The sequence below is a fragment of the Gymnodraco acuticeps genome, unplaced genomic scaffold (genome assembly GCF_902827175.1).
Source record: "Gymnodraco acuticeps unplaced genomic scaffold, fGymAcu1.1, whole genome shotgun sequence".
In the NCBI taxonomy this organism is placed as follows: domain Eukaryota; kingdom Metazoa; phylum Chordata; class Actinopteri; order Perciformes; family Bathydraconidae; genus Gymnodraco; species Gymnodraco acuticeps.
The window spans coordinates 532,562-554,371 of record NW_022992351.1 but is presented as its reverse complement, the minus strand read 5'-3'; the positions used below and the strand labels follow the sequence as shown (position 1 = coordinate 554,371).

At 42.4% G+C, this 21,810-nt stretch overlaps 1 protein-coding gene across 1 annotated transcript; it reads left to right on the top strand.

Annotated features, from left to right (window-relative positions):
- The first annotated feature begins 745 nt into the window (after nt 1–745).
- On the top strand, nt 746–21,810 carry LOC117542099 (rho-related GTP-binding protein RhoA-D). Its single transcript, XM_034209584.1, has 5 exons — nt 746–882; nt 11,894–12,049; nt 14,182–14,302; nt 15,724–15,854; nt 20,321–21,810. The coding sequence occupies exons 2-5, from the start codon at nt 11,894–11,896 to the stop codon at nt 20,492–20,494; spliced, it is 582 nt and encodes a 193-aa protein (XP_034065475.1). The 5' UTR covers nt 746–882; the 3' UTR covers nt 20,495–21,810.

Here is a 21,810-nt window from a genome sequence, read left to right as displayed (position 1 = left end):
ATATACAAATTACTTCTGAACATACTGATGTCATTATTCCTGTAAAGGGCAGGGACCTTGTAACGGTTAAATCCTTTCAGCCAATAGCGTGCGGGCGCTGGAATCTCAAACAGCGAAGACACTGTGCTGCATTCAAGTGCATGTAGGAACTTTATAATCTCAAACGTTATTCTCAGAAGGAAGAATGTGCCTCTGAAATTCTGAGCGAAATGTACCAGTTTTCCAGTGTGCAGGCCATGGCACATTTTTGAGTGCCGTAATGATGGGCTGTTTTTGTCACTGGATGCAAATACAAGAAAATAAACGAATTGACTCGAAGTGTGAAATACAGAAGCACACACTTCAAAAATGTGATAATGTATGCCTGTCAGGGGACTCGAAAACACTCTCCAAATGTTGGAGCACAAAATGGCAAGCCTTCTATTTTTGATGTTCTCCTATTTTAAATAGGCGGTACCTGAGTCACAGTGTGATTGACATCTGTATCTGCAGTGGTGACATGTAAATACATTTACTCAATTAATGAATGTAAAAAACGAGGTATTTGTACTTGAGTATTTTCACATGATTATACTACTTTATACTTTGACTTTAGTACATTTTGAGGCACATTTTTAATTTGTTTACTCCACTGCATTTATTTTACATATTTAGTTACTGTGTAGATTTAGGTTATTAATTCAAAAATATAAATAAACTATCACATATAATAAATTATTACAAATTGTTCCTTAACATTTTGGAGGGGACTGTGAACGCAGCATCATGGGCGGGTCTTGTGAGTATCGGTTTGGTTGGTTTTTACTCTGACTTCAAGGGACGGAAGACAGCAGGAGGGGAACACGGAGGTCTTTAACAATTTAACAGCTCACTCTTGAAAGGGTAAGAGTTTTTATTTTTTCTTAAACTCATTGCCTAACCTGAATAAGACGATGATGTAAATAGGAAAAGTAGCTTCAATAGACGCGTTAAGGAGCCGAGGTCCAGCAGCAGCTCGGCGAGTGGAAACCTGTTACTTGTTTAGAAGTTTTTCAGCGGAATGGCTGCGTGTTTCGACATTTAGTTGATAGTAATAAATGATGAAAAGTGAAAAGTAAGATCAACTTGGGGACACGCCTGGTTGTTCTCTCCAGTCGGTTATTTATCGGCATTCCTTCCACCGTGACCCAGCCCTGTCTCTACCCACAATTTACTTCATTACGTAATTTAATTATATGGACTTCAGACAGAGAGAAAGCATTTCTACTCGCTGTTAAAACGTTATCGCCTCTTTCTCTTCATGAACCTGTTTGACTAGTAAAGGGGAGTTGATGGTTTTCGGATGGTTTTCCTTTGGACAGGAATTTTTGTAAAGCAAAAAACACATTTAGACAACTGTGTGAGTGAGCGTATTTGTTTAGTTGTGTGGTCCAAAAGTCTCTTATCTTCGCCTGTTTTTCTTTGAATAACTGATAAAAACATGTATCCGTCCCAAGGAAATTCCTCTCTCGGAGTCACCACACCCTTGTTGTGCTGCTCGGTTCCTGGAGCACAGACCCTCATCTCACAGTCTCGTCTTTGCACGTTCCGCATGTCTTTGCACGTCCCCCATGACAACAAGGCTCCCTGTTTTTATATGAGATCTGCAAAACTAATGCCATGTTGCAGCTGCACAAAATGCAATTGTGTTTCTTTCTACGCTTTCCAGCACACATAATGTTACACTGCAGTCAGATACACAAAGGAGGAATGATTACACATATCTTCAGTTCTATATGTGTGCTTGATGGGGAGTCAGGTGTTTGTGTTTTTGTAGCTACTTCAGGAGAAAGTATGATGTCATTGATGAACAGCTGACTAAGCTGTTTGCAAGTAGTGGTCAGAAATGGAAGTGTTACCCAGTCATACACAAATAACACTTGAATCAGTGCTACTGCAGTGTCAGGACATGTTGTGGAAGTTCCCCATCTAGAACACATTCATGTAAAAGCAGAAGTCGTGATGTCTGCTGTTGTCAAAATCATCAGTTTTCACTTTCACTTTATCAAATGATGTAGTCCAGAGCGAAGTGGGCTCTATTTAAAAGCCAACAGATGTTTTTCCAAACAAATGTAGGTTGTGGTGTACTCTTTTGAAAAAAAAGAGCATATCAACGGAGAAATCCTTGCAAGAAAGCAATTCAAGTATTGAAAAAGTTAGATACATGTAAATAAAACATTGATTTATGAATGGTTTGCAAGCCTTTCTCTGACTTGTGGTGCATACACAAGAAATACAATTAAATGTATTTCCTCGATATTGTTATACAAATGATTTAAGGTTATAATTTTGAATCGGGACTTTTGTGGATCAAGAAGCCAGTAAATGTCATATGTGTCGGAACAACATTGGTTTGAATATAAGCATTGGAATGAATTGCAGGTCTCCCTTGAAAAAGAGATCTATGATCTCAATGGGACCAATCTGGTTAAATAAAGGTTTGAAATGAACTTGCTGTACAACTCTGTCATGAGGGAGTACTACGATGTCAATCATAGTGCAGTCACTTGAAGTTAAATGGGTCATTTGAGTGACACTCCCACCCAGCCGCACCACCAGTGTATGTAATGTGTGGAATGCAGCCTTATTCTTTTCTTCTTGCCTTCATCTCAGAAGAAGCTGAATGGCTAGGTCAGTACATAAGCCTTAATGGAGCTGTTATGGAGCTACATCTCATATGCCAGGATTGCCAGAGGCCATTTCACCCTGGCGCTGAACTCCATTTTGTTCCCCTTGGCATGTTCTCCAACACTGACTTACTACAAGTGTTGTTGCGTATTATACGTGTCAGACTGAGGCAAACACAGGAAGTTCTTCCTTGCAAAGCTTTAGGAAGTGGGATGGAAAGGGGGTTGCCCAATGAACAGTTTTTCCATCCTGCTACCAGCTCTTTTTGTACTCTATCTGCTACTTTGTGTATTGTCGAGCTATAGGTGCTTATAGGTCAGTCAATGTGTTCAAACACAATGTTCCACAGAACATTAGATGTCTTAGATTAGTCAGGATAACTTTCCATCAACAGTGATTTCCAGGTAGGCCAGTATCATACTGAAAAACACATTGCAAGCCGTTTCTTTTACACCAAACGCAGTTTAATGCTTAGCCTACTTTCTGTTTTGTAGTTATCTGATGGTGATGTACAAACATGGCCGCTTGGAAAATGGTGTCTGTGGGCTGGTGCGTGTGTCAGATGCAGAAGAGAAAATCATCTGGGAGGAGAATTATCTCTGTGAGGGTTTCCTGTTGGGATCTTGGTACTTGCAGTTTCAGGAAATCCCTAAAAGCCCAATTTGTAAATGTAAACATTTCTTCTGAGTAACATTAGCATCAGAGCCCCTAGGGATGGGTTCTGATAGCCCGTGCCTTTTTTTTTAGATCCAGTTCCCATTTGGCGAATAACCCAGATTTGTTAGGCAGAGATGCTAACAAATCTCTCATGAAACCTTCTATCTGTCCTCACTCTTGTATTATCGAAGAGTAATGGAAAACCTAAAGGCTGCAGGCAATACACTGTGTATACAGCTGTGTTGTGAATAATGTCACTGCTATGGTAATTAGATTGCTGGCTATTCTGTGCTCTCTGACGCTGGTGCTGTATTCAGATAAAGATCGTAGCTCCACTGAACAATGAGTGTTTGAGTCTTCTCTTAAGAAAAATGTAGCCTATCAACTCACATCAATTAAAGGATCTCCCTATTAACCCTTTAATCATATATCAACATTTGTGTGTGTGTGTTTTGAACATTGAAAACGGAAGTGTTTCTGCCTCATTGTTATAAGCGAACAAAAGGTGATTACACATCTCTTAGGTGCAGCTATTTATACATTTCACTGCAGCCAAAGTTGAAAGGTAAACATGATATGATAAGGCATTTAAAAGGATTCCGATTTGATGCTGCATATGAATAATATTCAGATGCAATGGGAACTCAACCCTCGCACTTCACATACTGCAGGGCACAGATGGACTGGGTGGATGTGAGGTTCTGTGGTGGTGTTGGTGTTGGTCACTCCGTCCAAGCTGCGTACATGTGTGTCAGCCTTGGCTTTTCATTTGTGCTGTGTGTGAGTCGGAAAGGAGGAATGCAGCACCCTAAGGATACGGTACATTAGCTCCCTGATGGTGACATCACACTGCAACACAGGAAAAGGGAGAGAGGAAAAGAACGAGATGAGGAGAGCAAGAGACCGGAGGAGGATGTGTAGGAGAGAGGCAGATAAAGGAACAGTGAAGACAAAACCTTGATTAGCGCCCTTCCAAATCCACATTTATTCATCCCGTAATTATGGAATAGTAATGAAATAGTTACACTTTGGTATGTTTTAAGTTTCTCTATCGGTTTCTTGTGCTACAACACGTTCATGTAGCAGTTTTGATCACCACGCCTCTCCTCCCTTCCCTCGATCTGTCTGACTTCTCCGTGTGTTTGTTCTGCGCGTAGAGGGCGGATGAAAGGATGATTCCGTGTGATATTTCTCTCTCCTTCGTCCTCTACTCTGAGCTGTGTGCACTGTGATGAATCGGGCCGGGGGAGTCTCAATGGCTCTGTCCTATTTCAGGTTCTCGTTCTTGAGCTGCTTCCCTGGCCTGGATCCTGAGCAGACACTTCTGGTTTTATTCAACCCCCATAATCTGAGCTTGGCTTCCACTTTAGCCAGTTTTAATCAGAGGTCGATCCAGTATGTATACTTAAGCATTAAATATTTAGTTAGCTTTATTATACAGCACCGCACTGAACACTTAGCCTCAAGTGTCTACATTGAAATGAATGAAGCACTCTCAGTACTTTGGTCAATTAAGGAAAGTACAGCCGGCAGCTTCTTTAATAGTGTAAAAGCTTCTAAATGAAGTGTTACTTCATTTGGGCAGTGTTCGTGGCGTCTGAAGACAACATATTTGATACTGAAAACAATTCTAAAAGTAAGCTTACCAGACCTGTCGCATAAAAAACAAAATCCATGACTCAGCTGTTGGCCGTTGTAGTTGCATTGTGGGTAATATAGGCAGCGGGTTTTCACGATAAAAAAAGTTCAGTTTCATCAATGTTGAGGCTTTATTTAAACTGCCCATCGAGACCCCAACAGTGTTACAACCATGGTTTCCAACACAGCTCGATAAGGGTTAGACCGATGTACATTTTTTGTATTTCTGCTCCACGTGGATTGTACACTCCACAAGAAATCAACTGTACACGACACTTGTTCCCGATCTGTGCCATGTTCTCGTTCAGAGACACTCGGAAAATGTCGGCCATATTGTGCTTCATGTATAATCCAGTCCTCAACATTTCAACCAGGAGCAAAAGGAGGAGATACTGTTGGAGGGAGGGATGCTGTGTGTTTAGAAGAAAAGGGTGAGGGGTGTTGAAAGTGGGTGAGACATTCCTCCAAGCTGACGTCCTCCCACAATGTTACACAGTCTGACAGAGTTGTGTGGGCATTCAGTGACCCGATATTAATCATCACGTGGAATGCATTTTTGCTGCTTACACTAATCAGTGTGTCGATACCTGAGCTGTTAACACTCAGTCAAAAATGTGTGTCTGTAACAACTCAAACTCCTTGCTCATAAGGCACCTACAAGTGTGCTGTTAGTGCACAGTTCACAGGGAGTCGTCCCACAGAGCTGCTTTTGTCAGTTCCCAAGGAAAAGGTAATCGGGAGAAAATGCTGAGTCATGTGTATCGATGCAGGACTTCTGAGCAGCTACAATCCTGTTTGTTTATCGTCTCCTTATTCGATGTTTATATTTCTCTGCCCATATTCAGTCACTTCTGGACAACATCTTTAGGGGCTGAGATGTTGTATATAATGCACCTAGAATTTGACAAAATAGAGGAAACAAGCGTAAGTTGTAGTCCATCCATTACATAACATAATTCACCATATCACAATTCCCATGCTCTGTCAAACCAGATGGGAGAATGACACAACACCTTCAGGTTTCTGTGTGGATTTTCATTGGACTTAATCATTTTTTGAGATGGTATTTTATATTTCTCAAAGGTTATCACGTTGGAAACTTTTCATAATGTGAAAAGTAGAAATATGCTCTTCGTGTTACATAGTAATCCACCAGGAATGTGCCCTAGCATGCATTTAATTGGACACACATGCAGCAGTGCCTCGTCATATGACCTAAGGTTGCGTAGGTTAAGAGCCTTACGCCTACTAAACACAGCCGTGGCAAAGGTGGTAAGCATCATGTGATGAGATGTCACGTTTATGCAAAACCTTTTTGAAATGAATAATATCATATAATGGTTTATAATAGGGCTGCCAGTCAAGTCACTCCCATTGAGGGTAGCAGGAAGTTGGACAGCTTCACACTCAAAATACTTAAGCCAAAATGCACCTGCCAACAATTGAAAGGTGCGGTTTACCTGCACATTGCCACTGAAACAGAAGCATTTTTTAAATCCCAAAGCAGCTCATTGCATTTCGTGCTGCTGAAAATATCATTAAGAGAACAGCTGTTTTCTCCACGCATTGTTCACTCACAATTCTGGTTGGTTCTACAAGACACAGCAGGGCATTTTTCAACAGCTGGCACACCCAGGAATACATCAAGTGAAGACTTGAAATGCATTGCGACTGTAGTCATCATGGATCCATCGATAAATACCAGCTCAGATTCTGTGGATGGTTGTGTCGGTCACCAAATGCTCAATGTCATCACAATGAGATATGGCTTACAGTAACTATGAGTCTTATCATTTGGACTTCTGGAGATAAGTCTCAAAGCTTATAGGCGACTGATAAGACCAGACCTTAGCTTTATGGCTCCTCACTTTTGTGTTCAGTCGGACACTTTGTCCTGTAACAACGGAGGTGAAAACACATCCAGCTTCAGTTTGTCTTGTACATGACTTTTAATAACAAAGCCTTTATGTTTATTGGTTTTATCAAATGGTCCACAAATTGCAGTGTTTCTCTAAAAACCTTGAGTCTGCTGATCCATGTGATTTAGAATGTGTCTTTTATTGCTTTAGTTTCCTCTTACCAGTTCTAATGATCAAGATTGGCTAATGTGTAACCAATCTGGGATGAGGGAGGAATACGCGTCCTTGCAGCATGTACGGGGAACGAGAACTTTGTATCGGCACACAGGGACAAACATTACGCAACACGGGATCACTCTTTGTGTGTGTGTGTGGTGTGTGTGTGTGTGTGTGTGTGTGGTGTGTGTGTGTGTGTGTGTGTGTGTGTGTGTGTGTGTGTGTGTGTGTGTGTGTGTGTGTGTGTGTGTGTGTGTGTGTGTGTGTGTGTGTGTGTGTGTGTGTGTGTGTGTGTGTGTGTGTGTGTGTGTGTGTGTGTGTGTGTGTGTGTGATCATGTGACTGGCGACTGGCTTTGTCTGTCCAATTCACTTCTGCTTATATGAACAATTTTAATGTAACCAGGATATTCACTTGAATTTTAACTGAGTGTATTTTGATTGTTTTCCACTCTAAAACAATTTCCCCCAAACACTGATAAAGGTCTACTTATGTTACATGAAATCAAGGCCTGACTTAAAATATTATTAGCATAGCAATAAATAGCTGCACACAATGTGCCAAGATGATGCTCTGCATTTAATTGTATAATTAAGGACAAAAATGGGAAAATAAATCACCACTAGCACCTGCAGATGTTCACCTAACGCCATCTCTGTTTGGTGAGCTGGAGCTACCAGCAGAGACTATTAACTGTGTAATATAGCATACAAATGGATAGTTGATGAGTTAGTACTTTCTTTTTTCATTGTTGTCATAAAGTGTGACAAGTGTATCCATGTATTGGCATATTGAACAGGCGGTTGCTCAGCCTTTCTACCGATAAACTAATCACCTGTATAAATCACTGTTTAAGGGGAGCAGAACGCACCCTAAAATCAACTGTTATTTAGAAAAGAAATCCTAGGAGACTCTGTCCCAGCTTTTTTTCTAGCACACAGTGTGCCCACACATTGGAGCAAAGGGAAGGGGCATTATCCCCACTGAGCACAGTGTGCTGCCTCTGGCACAGTCGCTGAGAGAGATCCTTGTCAATACTAGGGATGGGAATATAAAAGCAAATGTATATTCGAATATTCGACCCCCAAAAAAACGGTTAATCAATTAACCGAGATGTACATATCCTTTAAAAAAATGTGGGAAAAATGTTTACCAAAAAATAAATTTAATTTTGAAAAATAAATAAATACATGTTCAAATAAGTACAGAAACCAAGTGGAATTTGTCAAATGTATTGAGCCGGTGATCACAGTTTGAACAGTTGCCAGCTATAGGCCTACAGCTTTCATGCTTAAAACATAACTTGGTTTTTAAATGAAAGAGGGATCATACACGAACAACATAACGGGTTAGGGTAACGTAACCCTATTACAGCAGAGATCAACAACCTATAACAGGGCCTATGCACAGAATGCAGCTATTCAATACTCATTCTTCTTTAAGAATATGAGCATGTCTACTCAGGGGAGAGGCGGTGCGGAGGCCATTCACTATCAGGCCAGCTGTAGAGAAGACCCTCAGCTGGAATGTGGGCATAAGATGAGGTTTGAGTCTGCGTGTAGGGAGGGGCAGCAGCCATATCATTAGCTAGAACTAGCTAGATCTGATGGATTTGGACATAAACGCGAGTGAAGTCTAACCGGACACCAGAGAGAGAGGGATCAGCACCTGCAGCTCTGCCCGCTGAGAGGGACCGGTGAGCGGAGCAACACACACCTTTAGACCTAACACACTTAGCTATGGCACTGTCGTATACATTGAATTATTCCATTTGTGTGTGTGTATGTGTGTGTGTGTGTGTGTGTGTGTGTGTGTGTGTGTGTGGTGTGTGTGTGTGTGTGTGTGTGTGTGTGTGGTGTGTGTGTGTGTGTGTGTGTGTGTGTGTGTGTGTGTGTGTGTGTGTGTGTGTGTGTGTGTGTGTGTGTGTGTGTGTGTGTGTGTGTGTGTGTGTGTGTGTGTGTGTGTGTGTGTGTGGTGTGTGTGTGTGTGTGTGTGTGTGTGTGTGTGTGTGTGTGTGTGTGTGTGTGTGTGTGTGTGTGTGTGTGTGTGTGTGTGTGTGTGTGTGTGTGTGTGTGTGTGTGTGTGTGTGTGTGTGTGTGTGTGTGTAGCAGCCTGCTATCACAGAGAACAGGTGGCTTTCTCCAAAGAGACAAACTGACAACACACTGGTCTGATTGAATGTGTGGGAGAGAAACTGAACAATTGTCTTTTCAATTCTTGTGGTGAAAATGGTAGCCGGGGCCAACACAAGCTGAGAATCAAAGGAAGGGTTTGGAAATGCAAATGTCATTCTTGAACATCCACAAACGCCTGGGCTCAATATCTCTTTAAACTAGCAGTAGAAAGAAATGATATATCAAGAAGTCTTGAAATGACAGAATAAACGGTGTTGGTCAGTGCGTAGAGGAGCCACCATGCGGCCTGTAAGAATTGAACTGGCTTTAGTTTCTCTAAATATTTGGTATCAACAGGACCTCCCCAGCCCACCTGCTGACTGTTTATTCACATAGGTGCAGCAAAACCCTGTTCACCATCCCACAGCACAACATGATATGGGTCATGCTGCAGTTACCAGTGTATGTGTTTGGGTTTGTTGATCTTATGAAGTTGATGATTATCAATTCAGCTATTTTTCAAGTGCTTTCTTGTGTAAGGCCTTCTTCTTGATTTTTTTTAAGCCTGCAATAAGTTATTTTTGGCCACTTTGCAGGGAAAACAAGTTGTAAACAGAATCCATCCATCCATCCATCTTCTCCCGCTTATCCGTGGTCGGGTCGCGGGGGTAGCAGTTCCAGCAGAGAGCCCCAAACTTTCTTTTCCCTGGCGACATCAACCAGCTCTGACTGGGGGATCCCAAGGCGCTCCCAGGCCAGTGAAGAGATATAATCCCTCCACCTGGTCCTAGGTCTACCCCTTGGTCTCTTCCCAGCTGGACGTGCCTGGAACACCTCCCTAGGGAGGCGCCCAGGTGGCATCCTAACTAGGTGCCCGAACCACCTCAACTGACTCCTTTCGACGTGAAGGAGGAGCGGCTCAACTCCGAGTCCTTCCCTGATGACCGAACTTCTCACCTTATCCCTAAGGGAGACACCAGCCACCCTGCGGAGAAAACCCATCTCGGCCGCTTGTATCCGCGATCTCGTTCTTAAACAGAATCATGGCATATAATCACCCCTACATTTATATGGGGAACTTGTTATCAAACAGATTCTTATTTACTAACCCAGTAGATACAAAAACAGCATCCTAAGTTACGGGTGCTTATGTTTCCTCTTTAGCTCTTTCTCGCTCCACTAACTGCTCCTCGGCTGCTAAATGCTCCACCTTGTTCCCCACCCGGTTGTTTTCTGTGCCTGAGTTTGACTTGGACACTTGGTGTGAAGGCAGAAGGGTAGGTCTTTGTTTTGGTCCAGGCAGTCGTAGGATGGTGAAAGCTGTATTGTTGGCAGGCCGCCAGTACGTTGTGTCATCCCCTACTGCCGTGTGTGTGTGGATATTTCTCTGACGAGCCACATTTCCCTCACATACTGTATATGCATATACGTATATACGCATACACCTTTAAAGGTGTTTTGGAGAAACCAGCTCGAGTGCGCTAGAATTTGAAAATACACAGCCGAAAAAAATCTGCCACTTCCTTACAGAGCCCCTCCTCCAACACACACGAACGCGCACATGACCAATGAGGGCACGAGATAAGTTTGTGCACAGATGGAAGGCTGACAGGCAGGTAGGCCATCCAGTTACTTTAGCCGAGCCGGCTAAACTGATTGGTCGTGCTTTTTTTACAGAACTACGGCTTCCACAGATGACAAAGCACTTAAAGGTGGGGTAGGTACATTTCAGAAACCGGCTCGAGATACACTTTTTGTTATATTCCATAGACTGCTCTTAACATCCCGATAGCAATGAATATCTGAAGTACTTTGACAAAAAACCCATTAAAAAAATGTCATCTGTGGAAGCCGCAGTACTGTAAAAAGCACGACCACGGCTAAACGGATTGGATTGCCGCCCTGTCTGTCAGCCTTCCATCTCGTGCACGCACAAATGTATCTCGTGCCCTCATTGGGCGTGCCCTCATTGGGCGTGCCCTCATTGGGCGTGCCGTCATTGGGCGTGCCGTCATTGGGCGTGCCCTTATTGGGCGTGCCATCATTGGGCGTGCCCTCATTGGGCGTGCCCTCATTGGGCGTGCCATCATTGGGCGTGCCCTCATTGGGCGTGCATTGCAGCAGTACTTCAATGACTCGCCAGCAACAGGCGGCCACTTCCACCAGTCTGCTGACGTCATGTGCGCGTTCATGTGTGTTGGAGGAGGTGCTCTGTAAGGAAGTCTGAAGGAAGGGGCGGATTCTTTTCGGCTGTGTACTTTCACATTTGAGTGCACTCGAGCCGGTTTCTGAAACTTACCTACCCCACCTTTTAATGGATACAAGCAAAGAGGATTGTGTGCAATACAGGAGATAACAATAACATCCAGAGCTTTGGATCCCAGGCCACCGGGATGTAGAAGACACACGAGGGTTGTTTCTAATGTGATTGTGTCAGTCTGTGCACATGCAGCACTGTGTCAGAGCACTGAGGCTGCAGCATTACAGACACTGTGGCTCTCTTCCTGTTCCCCCCCCCCCTCCCCCTCCCAGTGCAGACCCTCAGCCAGACTCTGTTTTCCACCTCACACACAGGAAGGGAAGAGGGTGCGGCTCTAAAACAGACTTAGATCATCTTTTTTCCCCTCGTCGCCTCACTGTACTATTTCTGGTTGCATTGTTCCCCCTCCCCCCTCTGGTTGAAGACACTTTCTTCTCACCAGTTTACTGATGTTTTGCCTCATTGCTTAATATATAGACTGACCTCAGTGTGTTCTGTTTGCAGATGGCTGCTATCAGGAAGAAGTTGGTGATAGTTGGGGATGGAGCGTGTGGGAAGACCTGCCTGCTCATCGTCTTCAGTAAGGACCAGTTCCCCGAGGTCTACGTCCCCACTGTGTTCGAGAACTACATCGCTGACATTGAAGTGGATGGGAAACAGGTACTTTTCTATCTTTTGAAATGTCATTTTTATTTTTAGATGATTATGAATAATTAGCAGTGAGGAACATTTTGTACAATTTCTCAATTACAGGACAATTTGGATATACTTTTCATTTTAAAGTTACTTTACTGAATACAAGTATACATTTAAAAACATGATACTCTTCTGAAATACTACATGTTGGCATAATACCAGTCAATCCCACAGTCTGGCTTGTCACTCATTACATTACCCATTTTCCCTCTAAACTTCTCAAATGAACTCATCTCAATAACAGTTTGAGGCCAAAACTGGATGAATTATTTAATATTTTACAAAATGCAATGCAAAGAGAAAGTTCCAAATGTCCTAAATCAAATGTTCCAGTCTTTAAAATGCTAAGACATGAACATTAGGTTTTTATGAATGGTTTTTAACCTTCCTAAATTTTCCCACACCACTCCGCTCCTCCGCTCCCTTTACTGGCTTCCGGTAACTGCTAGAATCCACTTCAAGACACTGGTACTTGCTTACCATGCTGCGAATGGATCTGGCCCTTCCTACATCCAGGACATGGTTAAACCGTACACCCCAGCGCGTGCACTCCGCTCTGCATCAGCCAAACGACTCGTTGCACCCTCGCTGCGAGGGGGACCCAAGTTCCCATCGGCGAAAACACGTGGGTTTGCTATCCTGGCTCCAAAATGGTGGAATGAGCTCCCCATTGACATCAGGACGGCAGATAGCTTGCACATCTTCCGGCGCAAACTGAAAACTCATCTCTTTCGACTCCACTTCGAGCGATAGATTTATTAACAAAGCACTTATATACTAATAAAGGACTGGCTTATCTAAAGCCAGTTGAGTAGCACTTGAAATGTTTGGCTCTATGAAACCTGATTTACTTATATGATTCTGTTTTCTTCAAGGTTGTGTCTTCCTGGTCGAATGTACTTATTGTAAGTCGCTTTGGACAAAAGCGTCAGCTAAATGCAATGTAATGTAATGTAATGTAATGTTTTATATAGTTTAAAGTGGATTATAAAGCTAAATGTGGGAGCACCTCAACCAACAATGCTGCTGATGAGAACCAAGCACCATCAAGATCCGTTGGGAAAATGCCTATTGTTAGGAAATGTGTGTTTTCTTTCATTGTTATAAAGCGCCAGACCTCCAGCCAACAACAGGAAATGAATCAGTGCCACCTTCCTTCCATGTGTTGAAACCCCCCCCATTCAACATGACTAATGTCCCATTTCCTGTCCCTGTCTCCTGTGCGGCATAATACAAGATGGACTGTACTATAAGCCTCTGAACTGTGGTAGACGGATGCATTTAAAAATATGAATGAAATACTGCATGAGTCAGTGAAACAGTGTCACTAGTTGTATTCCTATATAATATTAAGTCATGGTTACAACAACCAAAACCAAAAGCTTCAAGGAGGAGTTTAGCCAGGCCACAGATGGAGGCCGGCTCCTGAGAGACACTCAATGGTAAAAGATTCTAAAAGCAGCTGAAATGGAAAAGGCTTGGTCATGTTTTGGTGTTGCCCAGTTTCCCCAAACAGGAGATGTGGCTCAGCTCAGTCCGCTGATATATCATGGTGAGGCTGTGGTTGTCATGTTTACAAGGTTGTTTAGTGATTAAATCAGTAGGACACAAGATAAACTAGGAACTATGATTGTAGTCAAAGTAACAGACCAAAGCCATTTGGAGACTCTTAAGCCAAAATCAAGATGATGTATGCGAAGCTGCTACTAGGCTCCCGTGTAGAAGACATTTCTACTTTCCACTTGAATTGTAGGATTGCCAGCATGTGCTTCTGACCCGGCTGAACTCCAATGCTTTTTTTCAGGTCAGGCACTCTGGTACTTCTAGAAGCTGACTAACAACCTAAGAACATCTTGTGGGAACCATGTCCACCTCTGGGGACTAGTTATTTTTTAGGAATTAATTGTTTTAAATCCTTTTTCCTTCCTCCCTCAAGTCTTTCTGTTCCTATTCTTGTTGCCCATTTTGTCTTTGTCTTTTCATCCTGCTGTTGATAAAGTGGGAAGGTCCTTCTTTGTTTTGATGATGTCTCAAATTGAGTTTCTAGCTAGTAGCCACTTGCCTCACTCGTGTGCTTTGTCTTCCCGTTTCCCCAGGTGGAGTTAGCGTTGTGGGACACAGCAGGTCAGGAAGACTACGACAGGCTGAGGCCTCTCTCCTACCCCGACACGCATGTTATCCTCATGTGTTTCTCCATAGACAGCCCTGACAGTTTAGGTAAGGTCACACACATATTGCTAACACACGAGCAACACTGAAAGTAACATTTTCTGAATTATTCTGTCATTTTCAGGAATAATAGTCAGTGACATCAAAAATTGATAAATGTTCTTTTATTTGGTAGCTTGAAAAAGTCTCATGTGGGTTTAATTCACAGATGCAAAAACAATGATATTGCTGATGCTACTGTATCACTGCAGTGTTTCCCCTAGGTTTACTGCTTTGAGGGGCTGCTGCCTGGGGGGGGGGGGGGGGGGTGAAATTGGGATATATTTCTTTTAAATCCTCTGGAGCAGAGAGAGGAGCTGTGGATTATTGTTATTGATTAGTGCATCAGTGTTTCTTAGGGTCACCAACACTAAACTCACAACTTAAAATGAAAGCGTTTAGTTTATTTAATTAAAGAGCACATGTTCAATGTGAAAAGTGACAGTAGATATAGATTAGTTGCAATTTGGTGCTATATATATATAGACAATGGTAGGGGAAACACTGCACTGATATATGAAACTGATAACGGCAGTTGCCTCTGAGCATAGAAAACTGCTTTGAAAGAGTGATCATCAATAGAGATGCAGGAAGGCAATTTGGCAAATGCTCCATTATATTTCCACATTTTTAACCACAATGAGTGAAATATACTGCACTGCCTCTGAGGTTTTCCCCTTTTGAATAATTTATGTTTTTTCCAGTACATTTCCCTGATTTCAACCTTTTGGCAGACATGCAATGAATGATCCATTTCATGATAACTTATTCAGATGGTGTTTGTGTGATTAAAGCATTGGTGTAATTAATCTGTTTACTGTTGTGGTTTAGTCAGTCAATTAGGTGATTCCACACTTCTTAACACATGACTGTTTCACAGCTTAACTAGTTTGAATAAATCATTAGGAAGTTGTAACTTAAATACAGTTGAAAACAAAAATGTTTATTCAACGGGAAGTTAATAGAAGAACCTATAAACAGTTCTCAAGGTTGACCTCTTTGTAATTGATTCTGATGAATGGTTCTTTTATAGACAATTGCACTTTAAGAGATGTATTTGTTTCTACATTAACAAGGAGGGAACAAGAACAACAAACACATTTTTGGACTTTAACGTAGCTGCTCTTGCTGGGAGGGTTTCGAAGCGTACGTAGGAAATGTCACGTGTAATTCAGGCTTTCTCCCTCGAGGTTTTTAGATATGGGCTTTGCTCCAGATGGGATGCCTACTCTATCGTATTCTGGCATCTCCTCCAGGACAGCACAAGGTTTGGCTAGCAGGCTCCAGCATGTATCAGGGAGGGGTCAGCAACCTCTCAATGTTTGTCTGTGCAGTCACAAGGGAAATGGTGAGGGCCTTTCCCCACTGGTCATGTAGGGAAAGAAGTCTGGAATTTGCTGCATAATGACTTTTTGTTTTCATCCTTCTAGAGAACATTCCAGAGAAATGGACGCCCGAAGTGAAACACTTTTGTCCCAACGTCCCCATCATTCTCGTGGGTAACAAGAAGGACCTTAGGAATGATGAACACACACGCAGAGAGCTGGCCAAGATGAAACAGGTGTGTGTGTGTTTCTGTATCCTTTTAAAAATACATATTTAAGTATAATTATGTTAGTATTATCACCAACCTTGTGCCTAAAGTATTACAAAAAAAAGGTTCCCTGTCAATGTTGTACTATCATGTTCGGGACTAGTTTTACTGCTGCATTTAGTTGAATGTTGGATTTTATTGCAGCTGTTTTTTTAATAAGCTAATTTTACTATATACAGGGTTCGTACGGGTGCTTGAAATCCTTGAAAATGCTTGAAATTTGACGTGGTGTTTTCAAGGTTGGGAAAGTGCTTGAATTTTGGGAATGGTGCTTGAAATTGAGATAAAGTGCTTGAAAATGTAAATGCTTTACTTTTACAATAAATTGCTGTCTGACTGAATAGTTCGCTTTTTAGATTAAAAGAAAATAATTGCTTCACTTCTACATAAAACAGCTCCGCGGCACCTTCCCGCGCTATGCGCGCGACCTGCAAGTGTTTGTGTTACGTGTGACCTGGGCATTCTGATGAGAGTGATAGATGACTGTGTGCCAGGAGGTTGCCGTTTCAACGAGCGTTGGCTAGCAGAAGACAAATACAAGCCATGGCTAAGACGAGGGTCAAGCCCACGAGTAGCCTCCTGCAAAGTTTGCAAAAATAACGATGCGAGAGTCTGCGCTGACGAGCCACATGAAAGGTACGCCGTAGTAGAGCATTTTAGATTAGGCTAACGTTGCATGTTACGTTTGTTTAAGCTAACGTTGCGAGCTGAATAGCGAACTCGATGAGGGATAATAATAATTGCAGGGGACAATCATTTCAGAGGAGCGTACCTATGTGTGTGTTACGCCCCCTACACACGGCGGCGTGCGTTGCCGCTTCAAGGCTTCTGCCCATTCACTTTGAATGGGGTGACGTCACGATTCGCCGAACTGCATTGTGGGAGCAAAGCGTAGCTTCTCTCGCCTCAACGGAGGCGTCAGCCAATCAAATCCCGCGTATGCAAATCTGACATTACAAGCGCTAGCCAATCAAAACCGCGTGTATGTTGGGAGAGCCAGACCGCAGTTATTTCCCATATGTCAAAAAATGGAGGAGAAAATGATCGTGGCGGTACTATATGACCAGTCCCTCTTTACATACAGGGATACAAACCGGAGGAGCCAGGCATGGGGGAGGTGGCAGAGACAGTGGGTGAAACTGGTAGGTTTTCGCCTGTTTGGGGAGTTTATATCCAGTGTACTTCGTTTGAATGGACAGCTAGCAAGCATAGACAGTATATTTAGCCAGCATGGATGTAGCATGAATGCTTTGCTTTGTATGTCCGGGGCGGGACATTCATGTGATTGGTTGTTGGTCGCGTTGCTCGCGTTGACTCCCCAAGCTCAAGACACGCCCACCGCCAAGCGGCAACGCACGCCGCCGTGTGTAGGCTCTGTTACAGTCGCCATCCTGTGGTCTTCAGAGGATGAAGCTCTCACGGCATTTCGTGTTATAGTCACGAAATATAATCTATTGATTCGACACAGAGCGATTTTGAAAGCAATGTATTTCTACTGGTAGTATGTTTCGTGCCTAAACCAAATGTGACTTGTTCTATCGAAATCAGTCACATTGACCCGAAGACACATTTTCGTTTGTATTGCTGGTCTGGGGGAAGCTCGCGAGTGTGTTTGTGTATTTTTGCGTTTGTGTACCGGGGAAACACTTACGGCCCCTACACACGGCGGCGTGCGTTGCCGCTACAACGCTTCTGCCCATTCACTTTGAATGGGGTGACGTCACGATTCGCCGAACTGCATTGTGGGAGCAAAGCGTAGCTTTTCTCGCAGTGCTCGCTGCAAAAGTAGAGCAATGTTCTACTTTTGATGCCTCGACGGAGGCGTCAGCCAATCAAATCCCATTTATGCAAATCTGCCAGTACAAGCGCTAGCCAATCAAACCGCGTGTATGCTGGGAGAGCCAGACCGCAGTTCATGTCCTCATATGCCAAAAAATGGAGGAGAAAATAATCGTAGCGGTAGGGAATCACCCGGTGCTTTATGATCAGTCTCTGTTCACCTACCGGGATACAAACCGGAGGAGCCAGGCATGGAGGGAGGTGGCAGAGACAGTGGGTGAAACTGGTAGGTTTTCGCCTGTTTGGGGAGTTTATATCCAGTTTACTACGTTTGAATGGACAGTTAGCAGGCATAGACAGTATTTAGCCAGCATGGAATGTTGCGTAAAATAGCACCATAGGCATTAATGTCATAAATGTTCATCATATAAAATGTGACATGGAAAACCTTTTATGCAATTGACAGGAGAGATTCATGTGATTGGTTGTTGGTCGCGTTGCTCGCAAAAAAGTTTCACCCACTGTCTCTGCCACCTCCCTCCATGCCTCGCTCCTCCGGTTTGTATCCCGGTAGATGAACAGAGACTGATCATACAGCACCGGGTGATCACTAATGCTATAATGAATTTTCCCTCCATTTTTTGGAATATGAGGAAATGACCTGCGTAGTCTCTCCCAGGTTTGATTGGCTACTGCTTGTACTGGCAGATTTGCATAAACGGGATTTCATTGGCTGACGCCTCCGTCGAGGCGTCAAAAGTTGAACATTGCTCAACTTTTGAAGCCAGCAACGCCAGCAACGCTCCACGTCGCTTCCCAAAATGCAGTTCGGCTAAAAGTGACGTCACCCCATTCAAAGTGAATGGGCAGAAGCGTTTGAAGCTTCAATGCACGCCACCGTGTGGACGGGCCGTTACAAGAAACACCGGCTGTTGTTATGCTTGCTGTGATGTTACATTAGTCCGTTCTCTGCTTGTAATTATGCCGTTACAAGCTTCAAAGTTGTATTTATCATCTGAATTTGCTGAAACAAGTTTAATATTCTGAAAGCCAAGACTTTGTTTATTTGAAAACAGATGAAAACAAACTGTCTTTTATCTAAAATTGAAGTATTATACAAGTAAAACTACATTTTGCTTCAATCCCATGTAATTGTAGAATGAACAAAGTCTTCCTTTGCAGATGTATAAGTCAGGTGTCTTGAGTAGTCAAAATTACCTACAAATCATTGGACACATTTGTAAATATTATTTTCCACTTGTTACCATTGTGAGTCTATTTTTATGCAGCTCTGCGTGATTTTGTGGCTACAATTCAGGCTAATACGCTACTAGAGGTGGAATAAGTACTCAGATATTGTACTTGAGTAAAAGTACAAGTACTCGAGTGTAGGAATACTCTGTTACAGTAAAAGTCCTGCATTCAAAATGTTCTTCAAGTAAAAGTAGAAAAATATTCTCATCAAAATATAGTGAAAGCAGCGACAGTAAAAGTAATCATTGTGCAGATTGGTCCTTTTCAGAATAATATATATGATATGTTTTCTAATGATTGATCATGAAAGTGTTCTCAAAGCTGGTAAAGGTGCAGCTAGTTTGAATGACTTTGTATACTGCAGGGTAGCTGGTGGATTTACTCCAGGTGGAACTAATGTCTGATTTAACACTTGATTATATTTCACATCATTCATCCAGATCTGTGAAGTAACTAAAGGTATTAAATACATGTAGTGGAGTAAAAGTACACCATTTACCTCTGACTTATGTTTACTGCCAACCTAAAAGTACCTCAAAAATAGTAATCAATAATGTATTGAAAAGTTATTTGGCTGATTGTTTTATATCGGCTCAGACAGGTTATATGGGAGGCCCAGTCTACGTACAGATCACTCCTTTTGAAATATTAAACTTAGTTTTCTTTTCTTTAATTTTTCATCCTCATGTAGAAGGCGATCACGAAACACACATTTGGTTGTTTATAGCATAAAGAACATCTGAGTTAATGTGAGGTAGGGAAATAATCATTTGAGTATGTGTATATAAATATGTAATTTACAACAGCTGTAAGCTGCTTGAAAAGCTGGAAAATGCACCTTGAAAATGCTTGAAAAGTGCTTAAATTTGCCTTTGGAAAAGGTTTAAGAACCCTGTATATATACTCTGTTGGGTAGTTTAATCTACGGCAATACATCATAGATTCTTAAAATCAGCATATGTTTGTAGCATCGCTGTCATGTGAGAACCACTTATCTCTCAAATGTTAACCCTTCATGAGGTCAGACAACTTTTAGCTGTGTGCCGATGGATTAGCAATCTGATCCATGGTTTTTAAATAGTTTAAGGAGAACCTTCTCAAGTTATAAAGGAGTGCTTTATTCAGTACATCCAAACCTAAAGAAATCACTACATCTGGAGATACATGGATACTGGATTTTACTATGGACAGGAAGGGGGTGGGAAATAACTCAACAGTCAGACAAATTAAAAGTTGTATTCATTTCCCATGAGATGTTTGACATTTGCATAAAATGTAAATACTTGTGAATAGTTCAGTAAATTCTTAAGGTACATTCAACCTTTTTCCAAAACAAATAATCTCCTTGTTGAATGTCCACAGCATCATTTTAACCCACTGCCTGTATATTGACCCTCCAGGAACCCGTTAAGTCTGAGGAGGGCAGAGACATGGCGAACCGCATCAGTGCCTTTGGCTACCTGGAGTGCTCGGCGAAGACCAAGGACGGCGTGCGGGAGGTGTTCGAGATGGCCACCAGGGCGGCGCTGCAGGTCCGCAAGCACAAGAGGAGGGGCGCCTGCCTGCTGCTGTGAAGGAACGGAGTCTGTCGGCCAATCAGCACCTGAGGGACGACTCCCCCCTTACACACAGCGCAAACTTAGAGAAACCCTAAATCAACGGCTTCCGTGGACTATACTTACTTCACAATATATGCCACAGGATAATATGAAGGACTGACACACCCGTTTTTAAAAGCAAAACAAATCAGCCTTTTTTTCTAAACTTTTCCTCTGCTACTCACACACTTGTTTGTTCTTTTGTTTTCCTCCAGCAGCCTCTTTGTGTGAACAACCTGTCCCTTCCTCCTATATGAATGTATGTTTGTATTTCTATGTGCATATACTTTACAAATGTATCATGCCTGTGTTATGGTTGTTTACAAAGAAGGTTTTGTGAGTCACATTTCCACTAAATGGCATTTATTTTTATTTTCTTTAACATTATAGAACCCCTGCTTCTCCTTAGTCTCCTTTTATACATCAGCTTCAGTCACGATCCACCCATAATGTCCAACCTATTCATTCTACACCCTTATTTCACCAGGTGCTAAATCAGCAGACCTCCATTTCCCCCAGCCTTTCTCTCCTGACATTAAGGACTACATTTAGAGCCTGTTCACTCTGCATTCATCACTGAAACCTACAGTTACAGTTACTATTTGTGCAGAGAGGTTGTGGACAGCACCTTGCTCCGTCTGTCCTCCATGGCGATGGCATAAACCGGCACTGAAAACAGTGGTCTATTGTCATGGACACAATACACAGTACATATCGCTGTGTACAATCTGCAGGTTTAGATACACTTACAGATTAATATTTAGGCATATTATTTGTACACAAATGTCTAAATGACAGATAAAACGTTGTTTTTACCTATGTGCCATGTCCTTGGTTTGGCTCACAGATCATTAGCACCCATGACTATTTAAAACTGGGGCTTTGTTGTGTAACAGGCCTTTATTTGACACTACACACAAGGGATGATCCTTGAAATGTGATTGGATAGCTGAGTGCATAGCCAGTGGTTCTATTTCATGCCACTGACACTAAGCATATTTTCTAGTCCCTACATTGATCTTACCAACATCATAAGCAACAACCGTGATGATCTTTTCATCCAGTACATTCAGCTCCATGGAGATCAGAATGTTACGGGTTTGGCTCATTTCTGGACGGTGCCTCTTCGTCTAATATCACACGTCATAGTCCACGATAAAATGTTGATTGTGATGACGCTTTACAAACAGGAGTGGGATGTGTTGAATGTTATTAAAGTATTTTTGAAATACTGCGTAATCTTAACTAGTTTGGTTTAAAGCTTGCATTTCTTTTTAAATATTTGTACAAAA